This window comes from Microcaecilia unicolor, chromosome 1 (assembly GCF_901765095.1).
Source record: "Microcaecilia unicolor chromosome 1, aMicUni1.1, whole genome shotgun sequence".
Classification (NCBI taxonomy): domain Eukaryota; kingdom Metazoa; phylum Chordata; class Amphibia; order Gymnophiona; family Siphonopidae; genus Microcaecilia; species Microcaecilia unicolor.
The window spans coordinates 39908846-39927052 of NC_044031.1; the positions used below are offsets into that span (position 1 = coordinate 39908846).

Consider the following 18207-nt stretch of genomic DNA (forward strand, 5'->3'; position numbering starts at 1 on the left):
GTAGGGAGGACTACCCAGAGGAGTACTCTGCTCTTAAATATCTGGATGTGAGGCGAGTCATCATCAGATACTTGGAAGTGACCAATGATTTCCGGAAATCGGATCATCTGTTTGTCCTGTTTGCAGGTCCTCGTAAGGGTCTGCAGGCTGCTAAGCCTACAGTGGCAAGATGGGTCAAGGAAGCCATTGCAGCGGCTTATGTGGCCGCAAGGAAGGTGCCGCCTATCCAGCTGAAGGCTCACTCCACGAGAGCTCAGGCGGCCTCGATGGCAGAGGCCGGTTCCGTCTCCTTGGCAGAGATATGCAAGGCGGCAACTTGGGCTTCGGCCCATACATTCTCCAAGCATTACCGCTTGACTGTGGCTGCTCGGGCGGAGGCCCGGTTTGGAGCTTCAGTGTTGCGGTCAGGGATTTCAATGTCCCGCCCTGGGTGAGTACTGCTTCGGTACATCCCACCAGTCTATGGATTGATCAGCTTGATGATATGGAAGGTAAAATTATGTATAATCATACCTGATAATTTTCTTTCCATTAATCATAGCTGATCAATCCATAGCCCCTCCCAGATATCTGTACTGTTTTTATTCTGGTTGCATTTCAGGTTCAAGTGTAGTCTTCAGTTACTTCAGAAAGACTTCGTGTTCAAGTTTTTTCACTTGGATTCTTCAAGAGTTGAGACGAGTTTGTGTTACAGTGAGCTGCTGCATTCCTCTCCCCCCCGTTTTACGGGGCTGGATTGAGACATAAATTCTGCCGGCACTCCCTCCCGCTTCGAGCGGCTGTAGGGCAGCTTGTACCCCTCCCGCTTCGGCGGTGTTAGGGTCAGTCAGCTCCTCCCGCGGTTGCGGTTGCAGGATAAGCCAGATCCCCCCGCATCGGCGGGTGTGGTGTCCCTCCCCCGCTCCGCGGGGATGAGCTGGACGGATTCCCCTCCCCCACTTGTGTGGGGATGAGCTGGGTTAATTCCCCTCCCCCGTTTCGGCGGTGGTGAGCTGGGCAGAGTGTCCCTTCGTGGGTGTAATTCTCTAAGTGCTGAGTCCTGCGGATGGAGCTTTGATATCGACATACTGAGGAGTTTCCGGCAGCACATGACCACATATAGGGAGGCAAAAGTTTGCTCTCTATCTCCACCTGCTGGTAGATGGACACAACCCACCAGTCTATGGATTGATCAGCTATGATTAATGGAAAGAAAATTATCAGGTATGATTATACATAATTTTACCTTTAGACGTCATATCAAAAATGCCCTTCTGTGTGTGACGGTTATCAGATGATGGTCAGACAGAGGAAGAAATCGAAGTGTAAAGGTTTGAGAGTGAGCAGCTAGAGAAAAAGACATAATCAAGGCAGTGCCATGTTGGTGAGTAAAACATAATTCGAGACTGAATGAGGAATATAAAGCGGAGCTTTGAGGCATAAGAGTCTAAGGTGTCATTGGCATGAATGTTAATGTTTCCAAGAATAAGGGAAGGGGAAGATGGTTCAAGAAAGAAGAAAAGCCAGGAGTCAAAGTCAGTGAGAAAGGAAGAGAGGGACTTAACGGGAATTGATAAATGACAACTATGTGGAGAGGCAGTAGAGTGAAGTTAGAAGGAGTGGACTTCAAAGGAAGAAAATGAGTTAGGTTGAGGCGGAATTAAGGGCTGAAACCTACAGTAATGAGAGAACAGCATCCTGAAACCACCGCCATGGTGCATGGAAGAAAAGGTAACCTCCACGACAGATGGCAGCAACTGAAGCAGAATCTTCAGGGAAAAGCAAAGTCTCAGAGAGAGTATGAGAGATAAAGAGGTCATGAATATAGGCAAGCTTTTTGGAGACTAACTGGACCTTCCACAGGGGAGCATGAGAGAGGGAGGAAGGTGAGGGATATCAGTAAGATTGGAGAAGTTGTAATTTGATCTGCACAGATGGGATGAGAGTTGCCTTGAAGGGCCAAGATTGTGACTGATCTGATATCCCCATTTGAGAGGAGACAGAGGAGCAGGAGAATACAGAAAAGAGAAGGGGAAGGATGATAACTGTGATGAGGATGAAATAATCTCAGAGAATGTAGATAACTGAATGAGAGGAAGAAAATGTAGAAGCTCAAGAGCAAAGGATACGGTAGAAGACAAAAGAGCTGGTGAGGTGACAAAAGTAGAGAACTGGTAGTCCTGAGGTATGTACCGTGTTTCCCCAAAAATAAGACACTGTCTTATATTAATTTTTGCCCCCCCCAAAATACGCTAGGTCTTATTTTCAGGGGCTGTCTTATTTTTCGGGGAAACATCAGGGTTGGATTGGGGTTGGCCCACCCGCCCTCCATCGCTCCCGGAACTAACCTTAAATGCCTCCTTTCACCTTCGCAGCAAGCAGCAGCAGGGCAGGCCACTCCTTCCTTCCGTGTCCCACCCTCGCCTGATGTAACATCCGCGAGGGGAGGGCAGGGCACGGAAGGAAGGAGAGGTCTGCTCTGCTGCTGCTTGCTGCGAAGGTGAAAGGAGGCGTTTAAGGTTAGTTCCGGGAGCGACGGAGGGTGGGTGGAGGGGGGGGCCCAGCGACCTCAGGTGTGGGGGGGGGGGGCAGCACGGGGGCGGCCTTGTCCAGCTCTCGGCGGCCCTGCTTTCAAACAAAAATTTGCTAGGTCTTACTTTCGGGGGAGGCCTTATATCTACCAATTCAGGAAAACCTCTACTAGGTCTTATTTTCGGGGGATGTCTTACTTTTGGGGAAACAGGGTAGTTGTTTGAAGTAGGGAATAAGATCGAAAAGAATTAGTATCAGGTCAAGAATGTGTAGTGGAGTCATAGGAAATAGAAAGATAATATAAAAATATAAACTTTATGGGACATGGTTTCTGGCAATTGACTGGATGGAGCGTGGGATACCAGCAATGGAAGCCCAAGTGTAGAAGAAAACATCTGTTCACAGCTGTATGGCTGAATGCTAGATTCTATGCCGCATATAGACTTTCCAACACTTTCTCTGAGGTGTTCCTTACCTCTTTCAGGTAATTCTGTTGAAACCACTGTCTCATCACTCGGGACACTGAATCTCCCATCGTTACAGACCACCGACACACGGAATCTGTACAAAGTGTCAGGTTTCAGATCCTGTATCTCACAATGACTCTGGTTTGTTGTTCTTTGTTCCAGCCATATCTCATTTTCTGCATCACTTTTTTCAAATGTTTCCTCTTGATATTCTACTTTATAACCTTTTATGGGGACTCCTTCCCCAACTTCAGCTGGCATTTGCCAGCTGAGGGAAACAGCAGAAGATGACACATTGATAAGTGATGGCTTTCCAGGTGGACTGACCGGCAGAGTCTTCACAGTGTCAATGCTGTCGGAGAGTGCTCTGAGTCCTGGCTTGCACATCACAGAGTATTGAAGCTGATAATTTGAGTCTGGAGTTAAATTTGTTATGGTGCATACAGTTGTAGGATTGTTTATTTGCACAACTGTCCATTCTGCCTGCTCTTCATGTTTATAATCTATCATGCACTCCAGTATCTCCTCACTTCCAGAGTCCACTGGTTTACGATGGAGTTGTATACTATTGTGACCAACTCTCTCAATGGTAAAAGGATTTGGCATAGATGGAGGTTCAAAATTTGTGTTGAGCAGCTGTCCTCTTTCATAAAGATAAATAGAAACTCCTGGGTTGCTCTCATCTGGAACAGATGCCACAACGAACTGAATCTTCTCATTAGACTTACTGCCATTTGCAAACTTTAAAAACAGCTCTACTTGTTTTCTGGCTTTAGCAGTTATTTTCGTATTATTGAACCATGGCTTGGAATTTCGTTTCTCATTATCATTACTGGTTGAATCTGACTCACGAGATTTCCTAATGAAGCGTTGCAGATCCACTAAGTATCGTTCATCTTTATCTAAAGAAGTAAATGTAAATGAGACAACATACTCAACTTTTGGATTTTGTACTGTTAGGTTTAATTCTGCACTGGAGGAGAGCACTCTCACATCCTTCAGTAAATCCAGGTATAAAGTAACAAAGCTCATCTCTTGCTTTTTTAAATCTATAAATTCTGTAAGTAATAGACTGTTGAATGGCGATTGCTCCTTCCTAAGTAGGATGTCACCCAATTCATTTTCTTCTTTTTCACCTCCACGGATAGAAGGTAAGATCCTTGCTAGATCTTTCTGGAAGGTCTGTTTGAATTGCATGCATAGGTTTTTGAACTGTTTGATTTTCTGCTTGATTTCAGGGAAGTGCATGGCAGTTGGATGTTTCATCATATCATAGCACTGTATGTCCAGCTGAGTCAACTCTTCAGTCACTTCTTGTATATTGAAAATGCGCCCTATGTGAATTTCACGCATCACTTTAGCAGCTTTGGAATTGAGCTGGCTGAGAGGATATAGCCAGACTTTCACCGGTACAGCATTTTTTCCATCTTTACCCAGCAATTTGGGAAGAATTGAATAGGTATGAATGGCATCCTGATAAGTGACAGGGTTGTTTTCCAGAGAGAAATCCCCGTAAAATTTACAAGTGAATTTTCTCGTGTTGGTATCATCTTGGTTTTTCTTCTGGGGAGATGCATCTCCTCCTACTGCAACCTTTGGTATCTTCCTTACCATGGCCTCCAGGTTTCCCTGTACATCTAGCAAATTTTCTACAGAAGAAGCCTCTTGATCAAAGACAAAGAAAGCCTGGGCCCCATACAGTACAGCTGTGACAACATGAGTTGCTGTCCCTTGGTCAAATACTTCTGGATGAGAGACATTTTGAGGTCCCAAATGACTCATTGTCAGCTGTTCAAACTTTGTTGTTGTGGAGTACTGTAGAGTAACTCTGGCCTGTTGGTTGGATGTTTTCATGTCTTTCAGATAGTTTCCAGATCCATTCACTTTTATCAGGTCACACAGGAAACTAGCCATCAGTGCTCCCGTGACACCCAAAGCAGAAGTTTTTGTTTCAATGCTGTCAGATGCAATTATTTCAAATTCACTTTTGGGGTGTGGTCTTGAATCTACATCCTTCAGGAGTGTCTGAATGTTCCAGAGTGTAATTCCTGCAGAGTTACAATATGAAAAATAGATAAGTAGGAGATGTAGACTTGCATAAGGGTTGATATTCAAAAGCTATACCTGGCTCAACACAGTTTTACCTGAGTATATCTAATTAGTTACAAATCTGGTCCCTCTAATTGGCACAATATATATGGACAAAACTGCCAAATGAGACTGGGCCAGTTTGAATGGTGGGATTTTTTTGTGAGTACTAGGGGGCAGTAGTGAGTCTCCTGACCTATGGCATAATCACACTAAAACTCACAAAAACCACCCCACCCAATACATTACTTACCAAATATTACATCAGAACTTAATTATTATCTAAGAGACAACAAATAAAACAAGAGGCATTGCTAGGAAAAAGAAATATTTCTACTTTAATAGGGGTAAATACCAATACAAGGGCATCTATCCCCTCTCTCCCCCTCATCCAGCATCTGTCCCTCCTCTCCCTCTTTCCATCTGACATCTGTCCCCTCTCTCCTTCTCATCCAGCATCTGTTCTCCTGCCATCCAGCATCTGTCCCATCTCTCCTCCCTTCCATCTAGCATCTGCCCCATCTCTCCTCCCATCCATCCAGCAGACCTATTCCCCCTCCCCACTCCATTCTCCATCTAGCATCTGTCCTCTTCCTCCCTCTATCCAGTGTCTCAGTCTGTCTTTTTTTCAGCCCCCCCCCTAACACACAACCCCCCCCCCCCCCCCACCGGACAACTCCACTGCCACTGGCACACCAGGCTCTCCCCACTCCCTGTTTCAGCAGTGGCAGCAAAAACAGAAAAAAAGATCACAGGGCTGCACTGTTCCCACTTGCGCCTGACCGGCTCTGCCCTGGAACAGGAAATTATGTCAGAGGAAGCCAGGACCCACAGCTATGAACTGGAACAGTGTGTCCCCTCGATCTTTTTTTCTGTTTTTGAAAGGGCAACTACAATAAAATGAAGAAAATGGTTAAAAAGAAGCTAAAAGGATTGCTTCAAAAGTTAAGACTTTAAATCAGGCATGGACATTGTTTAAAAATACCATCGTAGAAGCCCAGATCAGATGTATTCCACGTATTAACAAAGGTGGAAAGAAGAGCAAACAACAGCCAGCATGGTTATAAGGTGAAATGAATGAGGCTATTAGAGCCAAAAGAACATCCTTCAAAGAATTGGAAAAGGATCTAAATGAAGAAAATAAGAAGCAACAAAGCACTGTCAAGCTAGATGCAAAGCATTGATAAAGAAAGTTAAAAGAGAATATGAACAAAAACTTGGATTGAATGAATTCTTCTCTTCAGTCTTTACAGAAGAACATGTAAGAGATCTACCTGTATGTCACGGTTGTGCCCATGTTTCTTGCTCTCAGTCCCCTCGCCCCCCGGTGGTTAGACCTGGTGGCTGCTACGAACTGATGGCTTGCCGTTTCCCATGTTCCAGAAGATATTCTGGTCCGGTCCAGATCTTCCAGCCATCCAGATTGTTTTGGGAGTTTTTTGGAACTAAGCAGTACCCGTACCTGGTGAACTCCCTTGTAGGCTGCCTTTATTAATCACCTGGGAAGTTTTCTAGTTTGCCTTGCAACAGAGGTCCTCAGAGGAGTTTCCTTTGGTGAGAGTTAGTTGTAGTGCTTATGTGCTATTTCCTGATTACGACTTTGACCCTGCTTGTCTGCTGGTTTACTGTCTGCTGCCTGCCTAAGACCCAGCTTACCTTCTGGTTTATTCTATTGTCTGCTGCCTGCCTAGACCCAGCTTGTTCCGGCTTTTCTCCACTGCTTGCTGCCTGCCTGGGACTCCGGTGTGTTTTTCTGGAGTGACCTGCGGTTTGCCGGCTGCTGACTCCTGCAGTTCTGACTACCTGCCCTATCCTTAAGTCCTGCCGGCCGCCTGCACCCAAGGGCTGAACTCTGGGGAACGGCGGTCAAGTGCAGGTGAAGTTTGGCTGTTTTCCTGTCCTGCTTGCCCCAGCTTGAGTTGCCTCAGCTGCAGTCTCCGTCTGGTAGTTCCAGTCCTGGGTTTGCCGGTACATCTGTTCTGCCTTGTCTTGTGTTTGGGTGATTCTCCTGCAGCTGTCGCTCCTAGGCAATGGTCCAAGGGCTCACTAACCCAGAGGTTCCAATAGAAACCTAACACTATACCAGAAATGGTTTTCAAGGGTGACGATGCAGGGTAAACTGAAAAAAATCTCAGTGAACCCGTAAGAAGCACTGAGCCAAATCAACAACTTAAAGAATGATAAATGACCTGTACTGGATGGTATACACCCCAAGATACTGTAAGAATTCAAATATGAAATTGCAGATCTACTGTTAGTGATCTGTAACTTGTCATTTAAATCATCTGTAGTACCTGAAGATTGGAGGTTGGCCAATGTAACGCTGATTTTTTAAACGAGTTCCAGAGGTGAATCAGGAAATTACAAACTGCTAAGCCTGATGTCAGTGCTGGGCAAAATAGTGGAAACTATTATAAAGAATACAATTACGGAACACATGGAGGGGCATAATCAAACGGGGCGCCCAAGTTTTCCTGGGGCCGTCCTCGCAGGACGGCCCTGTGAAGGGGCGGGGAAACCCATATTATTGAAACAAGATGGGCATCCATCTTTCATTTCAATAATACGGTCAGGGACGCCCAAATCTCAACATATAGGTTGACCTTAGAGATGGTCGTCCTTAGGTCGACCTTAGAGATGGTCGTCCTTGGAGATAGTCATCCCCAGTTTTCGCCGATAATGGAAACCAAGGACGCCCATCTCAAAAACAACCAAATCCAAGCTATTTGGTCGTGGGAGGAGCCAGCATTTGTAGTGCACTGGTCCCCCTGACATGCCAGGACACCAACCGGGCACCCTAGGGGGCATTGCAGTGGACTTCACAAATTGATCCCAGGTGCATAGACCTAAGGGGTGAAGAGGGGGCACCTAGATGTGAGTAAAGTGGGTTTCTGGTGGGTTTTGAAGGGCTCACATTTACCACCACAAGTATAACAGGGAGGGGGGGGACGGGCCTGGGTCCACCTGCCTAAAGTGCACTGCACCCACTAAAACTGCTCCAGGGACCTGCATACTGCTGTCATGGAGCTGGGTATGACATTTGAGGCTGGTATAGAGGCTGGTAAAAAAAAAAAAAAAAGTTTTTTTTTTAGGATGGGAGGGGGTTGGTGACCACTGGGGGAGTAAGGAGAGGTCATCCTCGAGTCCCTCCGGTGGTCATCTGGTCAGTTCGGGCACCTTTTAGAGGCTTGGACGCAAGAAAAAAACAGGCCAAGTAAAGTCGCCCAAGTGCTCATCAGGGACGCCCTTCTTTTTTCCATTATCAGCCGAAGACGGCCCATCTCTTAAGCACGCCCCAGTCCCGCCTTCGCTAAGCTGTTGACAAGCCCCCGTGAACTTGGTCGTCCCCTGCGACGGAAAGCAGTTGAGGGCGCCCAAATCAGCTTTCGATTATGCTGATTTGGGCAACCCTGAGAGAAGGATGCCCATCTCCCAATTTGTGTCGGAAGATGGGCGCCCTTCTCTTTCGAAAATAAGCCTGATAGATAAACATGGTAAAATGGGACAGAGTCAGCATGGGTTCAGTCAAGGGAAGTCTGTCTCACCAATTTGCTTCATTTCTTTGAAGGCGTGAATAAACATGTGGATAAAAATGAGCCAGTTGATGTAGTGTATCTAGATTTTCAGAATGCTTCTGACTAAATTCCTCATGAGAGAATCCTGAGAAATATAAAAAGTCTTGGGATAGGAGGCAATGTCCTTATGTGGATTAGGAATTGGTATTGGACAGAAAACGGAGGGTAGGGTTAAATGGCCATTTTTCTCAATGGAGAAGGGTGAATAGTGGAGTACTGAAAGGATCTGTTCTGGGACCAGTGATATCTAGCATATTTATAAATGATCTGGATGGGGGAAGAGGGTGAGGGGGGGAGGGGAGAAGGGGGAGGAGGGAAAGAAGGGGTGCAAGAGAGAATGTATAGCATAGAGTCCAGTTAGGTTAAACAACTATGTTAATGGGTTATGCTGTTTCAATAAACACTGAATATTAACAAGCAGGGGGAGGGGGAGAGAAAATGAAAAATCATTGACGTTTCTGGGAACGTTGGAGGACTGTTGGTGTTGTGTTATGCATTTAGCATGTATATTTTTCATGGTTTGTGTTGTCATAAACATCATAAAATAGAATTTAAACACAAATTATCTGGATTATGAGTTTTGGCAAAAATTACTACAAGTGATATAGAAGCTGTGGAATGTACAAGTTACCATGAAAATCCAGATTTTATTTGGCATTTATACTTTTAATGGAATAATGTAGATGGATTTAAGAGATTTCTTTATTATGCACTGTTATTTGGACATTAAAACTAATCTGTTAACCTGGATGCAGTCTACAGGTCCTACTTTATCCAGAAGGTGTGCTTATTTAATCATCCAAATGCGTTTAGAGTGGCAGGGAGTGTCTGACCTTCAAAGCCCTAGAGGCAACATTTTTCAGGCAACTTGTGAACCATTGTAGGTTAAATTACCATCCCGTGCAAGAAATTGTATTTTGAACATTTGATGCATGTTGAAAAGGCAGATCCACCTAAAAATAGACATACTTATCCCAATGTGAGTATGAGGGGGGGGGAGGGTGAAGGGGGGTGCAGATATAAAATATTGGTACATGTTAAGAATTTTGTATTATATCATCACAGAAAATGTTGGTTTTCTGTATATTTTCTTAGTTCTAATAAACAATCCTATATAATAAAACTCACCCTCACGTTCTGAGGACACTGACGTCACTGTCAGTTCCTGCGGGCACTTCCTTCGGTTCGAGGGTTCGTGGTGGTGAAGCCACCGAGATCACTGTGTCTGGGCCCCACCCTTGCGTCAACGTGATGATGTCAAGGGCGGAGCAATGGCGTCAGTGGATGAAGGTGGCGTGCATTGACGAGGTGCGAGCAATGGCGGTCAGTGGCTTCAAAATGCCGAAGGGGTGGGGGGGGGCGGTTTGGGAGGAAAACCTTGCTAGCGCCCGTTTCATTTCCTCCAGAAACGGGCATGTTTTACTAGTATAAGCATAAATGATCTGGAAATTGGAATGACAAGTGAGGTGATTAAATTTGCAGATGACACAAAATTATTCAAAGTTGACAAAACACATGTGGACTGAAAAATTGAAGGAAGACCTTAGGAAACTGGAAGACTGGGCATCCAAATGGCAGATAAAAATTTAATGTGGACAAATGCAAAGTGATGCACATTGGGGAGAATAATCCGAATCATAGTTACCTGATTCTAGGTCCACCTTAGGAGCCAGCACCCAAGAAAAAGATCTAGGTGTCATTGTAGACAATATGTGAAATGTTATGCCCAGTGTGTGACAGCGGCCAATAAAACAAACAGGATGCTAGGAATTATTAGGAAAGAGATAGTAAATAAGACCAAGAATATTATAATGCCTCTGTATCGCTGCATGGTGTGATCTCACCTTGATTATTGCAATTCAGTTCTGGTCGCCATATCTCAAAAAAGATATAGCAGAATTAGATAAGGGTTCAAAGAAGCAACCAAAATGATAAAGGAGTGGGAACTCCTCTCATATGAGGAAATGCTAAAAGGTTAGTACTCTTCAGCTTGGAAAAGAAATGGCTGAAGAGGATATTATTGAGTCTACAAAATCCTGAGTGGTAAAGAACGGGTAAAAGTGAATCAATTTTCACTCTTTCAAAAGTACAAACACCAGGGTACACGCAATGAAAATTACTGGAATACTTTTAAAACAATATGAGGAAATATTTTTTCACATCTCTGGATTCATCGGAGGATGTGGTAACAGCAGTAGTGTATCTGGGTTTAAAAAGATTTGGACAAGCTCCTGGAGGGAAAAAATCCATAGTCTGCTATTGAGGAAAGCCACTACTTGCCCTGGGATTAGTAGCATGAAATGTTGCTACTATTTGGGTTTCTGTCAGATACTTTGAACTGGATTGGCCACTGATGGAAACAGGATACTGGGCTAGATGGACCATTGGTCTGACCCAGTGTGGCTATTCTTATGTTCTTACCATTCAGTCCAGGTGATTTAGTACATAAGTAGTGCCATACTGGGAAAGACCAAAGGTCCATCTAGCCCAGCATCCTGTCACCGACAGTGGCCAATCCAGGTCAAGGGCACCTGGCACGCTCCCCAAACGTAAAAACATTCCAGACAAGTTATACCTAAAAATGCGGAATTTTTCCAAGTCCATTTAATAGCGGTCTATGGACTTGTCCTTTAGGAATCTATCTAACCCCTTTTTAAACTCCGTCAAGCTAACCGCCCGTACCACGTTCTCCGGCAACGAATTCCAGAGTCTAATTACACGTTGGGTGAAGAAAAATTTTCTCCGATTCGTTTTAAATTTACCACACTGTAGCTTCAACTCATGCCCTCTAGTCCTAGTATTTTTGGATAGCGTGAACAGTCGCTTCACATCCACCCGATCCGTTCCACTCATTATTTTATACACTTCTATCATATCTCCCCTCAGCCGTCTCTTCTCCAAGCTGAAAAGCCCTAGCCTTCTCAGCCTCTCTTCATAGGAAAGTCGTCCCATCCCCACTATCATTTTCGTCGCCCTTTGCTGTACCTTTTCCAATTCTACTATATCTTTTTTGAGATATGGAGACCAGTATTGAACACAATACTCCAGGTGCGGTCGCACCATGGAGCGATACAACGGCATTATAACATCCGCACACCTGGACTCCATACCCTTCCTAATAACACCCAACATTCTATTCGCTTTCCTAGCCGCAGCAGCACACTGAGCAGAAGGTTTCAGCGTATCATCGACGACGACACCCAGATCCCTTTCTTGATCCGTAACTCCTAACGTGGAACCTTGCAAGACGTAGCTATAATTCGGGTTCCTCTTACCCACATGCATCACTTTGCACTTGTCAACATTGAACTTCATCTGCCACTTGCACGCCCATTCTCCCAGTCTCGCAAGGTCCTCCTGTAATCGTTCACATTCCTCCTGCGACTTGACGACCCTGAATAATTTTGTGTCATCGGCGAATTTAATTACCTCACTAGTTATTCCCATCTCTAGGTCATTTATAAATACATTTGCTGCTCTTTATTTTGTTGATTTGACTGATTACATTTTCTAGGTTTACTGAGATTTGTTTCAGTTCCGCCTAATCATCACCATTAAATAGCATTTATGGTGTGGGTCATTCCCTTACATCTTCCTCAGTAAAGTCAAAATCAAAAAATTCATTTAGGGGCCCTTTTACTATGATGTGTTAAACAGCTAGCGTGGGTTTACCGCACGGTAGGCATTAGCATGGACCCATACTAATGTTAAAACAGCCAGCAAAATCCTGCACTAGCCTCATAACGCTGGGACGAGCAGAAACTGGGCATGAGTTGGGTGAGTCGTAGGCATGGTCATTGTGACAGCTACCACACAAGTCTGTACTGCATGCTAGCTGTAGGCAACTGCCAATTGTGCAGCTGCACAGTGCCACTTTAAGGGAGGCAATAAGTGCAGCAGTGCTACTGGTAATCCGGTAGTGCAGCCACAGCCAGATCAGTGCACATCCTTGCTGATCCGATCACACCTGACTTTCAATTTCCACCCCCAACACCCCCGATCAAGGTATCTCTTCCCCGAAACCACCCGATCAGACCCCAACACCTCCAGATACAACAACCCCACCCCTGATAGGAAAACCTTGTCCTCTAGAGCCCTATCCTACCCCATCTCTTCACACACACCCCTCCCAGAACCCACCTGGGGGTCAGCATTGGTGGTCCAGTGGGACTTTGGTGGCAGCTATTTCCTATGCTACTGCCTGGATCAGCACTATTATCCAAGATATCATTGCAAGACTACCACTAGGGGTCACTGGCACTCTTTTGGTTGATGGTGCCTACCTGAGGAGAATCTCTGCTGCTGGGGACTCATTGAACCACCTATGCTGACTCCCAGGTAGGTTCCGGTAGGGGAAAGGGTAGGGCTGTGGGCAGTGAGTTTGATTTGGGGTGAGGTTGTTGTGTCTGGGGGGTGTCATGGAAGTGACGGTTTGATCATGGATTGTTGGGGGAATGAAGGCTTGATCGGGGGGTTTGGGGGAAGTGATGCCTTGATTGCGGGATTTTGGTATGATAGAGGGATCTCAGAGGGTTTGGGAGTGTCACAGGGGGATTGGATCATGGAGGTGGCCGGGGGAGGGGGGGTATTATTTGTAGTGGGCCTGCATTGCCTGATAACGTGGGTGCTCTCATGCTATCTGGCACTGCATGTAACATGGTGCCCATCATGTGCTAACTGGATGCCCTGTGCGGTAAATGCAGGTTAGATTCAGGGCACACCCCCTGCATTTAGTGACAGGCTTTGCACTAATTGCACGTTAATCTATGCTATTAGTGTGTGTTAAGTCCAAACTTACTGCACTTCAGTAAAGGCCTGTTATTCTCGTTGCTATGGTCTCATGTTTACTTTTTTACCCCAAGGACATCTAACAGACCAACTGACTTTCTCACAGGCTTCTTGCTTCAAATGTACCTGAAAAGTTGTTGTTATGACTTTTTACCTCTATGGCAAGCTTCTTTTCAAAGTCTCTTGTTTCCTTCCTTATCAATTCTAATTTGCCCATGGTTATGCTTCCTCTTTACTTAAGTCAGATCCTTTTTCCATTTTTTGAAAGATGTTCTTTTGGATGTAATAGTCTCTTTCCCCTAACATTTTACCATGCTGGCTGTCATTTGACCATCCATCTGTCCTTTTCTAAAATATGGAATACATCTGGTCTGGGCTTCCAAATGGTATTTTGAACAATGCTCCTGCCTGATGTAACACTCTTAATCTTTGCAGCTGCTCCTTTTAGTTTTTATTTTTACCATTCTCCTGAGTTTATCATTGACTCCCTTAAGTAAAAATTAAATGCTAGTGCAGTAGATTTCCTTAGGTTCCTCCCTCTAGTAAAAAAATTATATTATGATCATTTGATAACATGGGTGTGGCAGCTGCAGTGAGCATCCCCCAGAAACAGCCAGACAAAGGATAAAGGTGAACCAAAAATTCTTTATTGCTTCAACCAATTATACTGAAGCCTGTTATTGCACATGGCCTGGTTGTCTTGCAATTAAAAGTCTCTTAATGATCAGTGAAACACCCTCCCAGGGTTGTCATCTTGCCAGGCTCAAACCTGGGATGCAGCAGCTCAAAGACAGCCTTACACAGAGCCAGGCCTAACTGGCCTGGACATACAGGATCAGGATTCTCATGAAACAGACTTCCCTACTTGGCATTACACACTTGTAAGGAGGCATAGGTAGAGGGCAGTTCCTTCTTCCCTGAGCTTGTCTTTGGACACTTCAACCCTTCCTGGGAATCCTCTGGAGAAACCCTTCCTCCATGTCCTGGGCCTCCCCTGTTCTTCTGTTCTACCCTAGGGATTTTAACTATATCTCTGCCTGCCCTCCTTGGCTAGGCAGGGTAGCACTGCCTCCCTTAATGTGGCCCAGTGGAGTGCAGTTAAGGAAATCCAGACTTACTTCAGGAACTCCATCATATATCCTGCTCCTCAGCTCACCCTTTTTGTTTTGAGCTGGGTAGTAGAACCTAAGTTTGCCTTGTGAGCTGGGAGCTGCGCTGGGCATTTTCAGACTTGGTTTGATTGGTACCAACCTGTCTCCTGCTTTTAATATCTCTTAATATCTTCCTGATAAACTATTGAGTCCTTTATTCTATTTCACCCCCCTTTTATTCTATCCTATTAACACACAAAAAAACCTTTCCTTTCACTTGCAGAGGGTCTGACCTCTATAAGTTCTTTATCTGTCTCTATCCTATTGCCTATATTGCACTGTGATTTTATACTTTATGCTGGGTATTGTCCTTAAAGGGATTTTAGAGAATTGTGTTTTGAATATATGCTAGTGATTTATTCTTTTTATGCTTTTATGTTTTAATTGGAACTGTGTTTTAAACCTGTGCCAACTGTTTTAACCTGTGACTTAATCTGGTGACATTATTTATTTTATTGCACTTGTATCCCACATTCCCCCCACCTATTGCAGGCTCAATGTGGCTTACATACATTTGTTGACATCATCATAACAAGATATCAGATACAATTAGTAATGTGTAACGATCAAGGAAGGGAAGAGGGAAGAAGGAAGGGAGTGATTAGGATAGTTGTATAAGGTGAGCTTCATAATTGAGTGGGTTGGTGAGGTGACTTAGTGAGATTATAGGTGTTCATTGTAGGCCTTGTTGAAGAAGAATGTTTTCAGAGATTTTCGAAAGATAGTTGTTTCGTTGATTGCTTTCAGGTCTGCGGGTAATGCATTCCATAACTGCGTACTCTTGTACGGAAGGTAGTGGCATGCATCAGTTTTGTACTTCAGTCCTTTGCAGCTGGGGGTAGTGCAGGTTGAGAAATTTGCGAGATGATCTTGTGGCGTTTCTGGGAGGTAGGTCCACAAGGTTTAGCATGTAGATTGGGGCATCTGCATGAATGACTTTGTGTACAATCGTGCAGATCTTGAACGCAATGCGTTCCTTAATTGGAAGCCAGTGAAGTTTCTCTCTTACTGGTTTTGCACTTTCATATCTAGTTTTTCCAAATATGAGTCTGGCGGCCGTATTCTCGGTGGTTTGGAGTTTTTTGATTGTCTGTTCTTTGCACCCGGCGTACAGTGCATTGCAGTAGTCGAGATGACTTATTACCATTGACTGTACCAGGGTACGGAAGATGTATCTTGGGAAGAAAGGTTTCACTCTTTTAAGTTTCCACATGGTGTAGAACATCTTTTTGGTCGTGTTTTTTACGTGGGTGTCGAGAGTGAGGTTTCGATCAATGGTGACTCCAAGAATTTTCAAGTTCTGTAAGACCCGGAATGGAACAGTATGGTGTGGTTATGGTGTTGAAGTTTTTTGTGTTATGTTGTGAGGTGAGTACAAGACATTGTGTTTTTTCTGCGTTAAGTTTTAATTGGAATGCATCTGCCCAGGTGTGCATTATTTGGAGGCTTTGGTTGATCTCGTTGGTGATTTCATTTAGATCATGTTTGAATGGAATGTAAATTGTGACATCTGTATAATTGTAGGGGTTAAGGTTTTGATTGGCTAGTAGCTTGGCTAGAGGTATCATCATTAGGTTGAATAGTGTTGGTGAGAGAGGAGATCCCTGGGGAACTCCACACTCAGGTATCCATGGTGGTGATCTGTCCTCGTTCATTGTTACTTGGTATGATCTTGTGGTCAGGAATCCTTTGAACCATTTGAGAACAGTGCCTCCTACTCTACTACTACTACTTAACATTTCTAAAGCGCTACTAGGGTTACACAGCGCTGCACAATTTAACTTAAAAGGACATTCCCTGCTCAGTTCGATAGGGGCAGTCTGGATATCCTGAAGGTAAGAGTTAGGTGCCGAAAGCAGCATTGAAGAGGTGAAGAGGTGGGCTTTAAGCAAAGACTTGAAGATGGGCAGGGAGGGCGCTTGGCGTAAGGGCTCAGGAAGGTTGTTCCAGGCATAGGGTGAGGCGAGGCAGATTGAGCGGAGCCTGGAGTTGGCAGTGGTGGAGAAGGTTACTGAGAGGAGGGATTTGTCCTGTGAACAGAGGTTTCGGGCGGGAACGTAAGGGGAGATGAGGGTAAAGAGGTAGTGAGGGGCAGCAGACTGAGTGCATTTGTAGGTGAGAAGGAGAAGCTTGAACTGAATGCGGTATCGGATTGGAAGCCAGTGAAGTGACCTGAGGAGAGGGGTGATATGAGTATATCGGTTCTGGCGGAATATAAGACGTGCAGCAGAGTTCTGAACAGATTGAAGGGGGCATAGATGGCTAAGTGGGAGGCCGGTGAGGAGTAAGTTGCAGTAGTCAAGGCGATAGGTAATGAGAGCGTGGACGAGAATTCGGGTGGTGTGTTCAGAGAGGAAAGGGCGAATTTTGCTGATGTTGAAGAGGAAGAAGCGACAGGTCTTGGCTATCTGCTGGATGTGTGCAGAGAAGGAGAGGGAGGAGTCGAAGATGACTCCGAGATTGCAGGCAGATGAGATGGGGAGGATGAGGGTGTTATCAACTGAGATAGAAATTGGAGGAAGAGGAGAAGTGGGTTTTGGTGGAAAGACAATGAGCTCAGTCTTGGACATGTTCAGTTTCAGGTGGCGGTTGGACATCCAAGCAGCAATTTCGGTTAAGCAGGCCGATACCTTTGCTTGGGTCTCCGCAGTGATGTCTGGTGTGGAGAGATACAGCTGGGTGTCGTCAGCATAGAGATGATACTGGAAGCCATGAGATGAGATGAGGGAGCCCAGGGAAGAGGTGTAGATTGAGAAGAGAAGGGGACCAAGGACAGATCCCCGGGGAACACCAACAGATAGCGGGATGGGGTTGGAGGAAGATCCATGAGAGTGAACTCTGAAGGTGCGGTGGGAGAGATAGGAGGAGAACCAGGAGAGGACAGAGCCCTGGAACCCAAATGAGGACAGTGTGGCAAGGAGTAAATCATGATTGACAGTGTCAAAAGCAGCGGATAGATCAAGGAGGATGAGGATGGAGTAGTGGCCTCTGGATTTGGCAAGGAATAAGTCATTACAGACTTTAGAGAGTGCTGTTTCTGTCGAGTGTAGAGGGCGAAAAACAGATTGAAGTGGATCGAGGATGGCATGAGAGGAGAGAAAATCAAGGCAGCGGCTGTGAACGGCACGCTCAAGTATTTTGGAGAGGAAGGGTAGGAGGGAGATGGGGCGGTAGTTGGAGGGACAGGTAGGGTCAAGTGATGGTTTTTTGAGGAGAGGTGTGACTACGGCGTGCTTGAAGGTGTCAGGGACAGTTGCAGTGGAGAGAGAGAGGTTGAGGATATGACAGATGGAGGGGGTGACAGTATGAGAGATGGTGTTAAGTAAGTTGGTGGGGATGGGATCAGAGGAGCAGGAGGTGCATTTCGAGGAGGAAAGAAGGCGAGCTGTTTCCTCCTCCGTGATGACAGGAAAGGAGGAGAAAGAGGCCTGGGTTGGTTGGTCGAGGGAGAGGGTTGAAGGGTGAAGAGGAGGAGATGGTTTGGTAGTGAACTCAAGGTTGATCTTTTGCACCTTGTCGCGGAAGTAATCGGCCAGTGATTGAGGAGAGAGCGAAGGGGGGGGGGAGCGGAGGGCACTTTGAGGAGGGAGTTAAGGGTGGTGAAGAGAAGACGGGGGTTGGAGCTGA

General features: G+C 45.4%; 1 protein-coding gene across 1 annotated transcript in view; it reads right to left on the reverse strand.

Annotated features, from left to right (window-relative positions):
* Positions 1-18207, reverse strand: part of LOC115465826 — a 68894-nt gene that overhangs the window by 19336 nt on the left and 31351 nt on the right. The window contains exon 2 of the mRNA XM_030196627.1: positions 2987-5026. Within this exon, the coding sequence (XP_030052487.1) occupies positions 2987-5026 (2040 nt within the window). The remainder of the gene's footprint in view (positions 1-2986; positions 5027-18207) is intronic.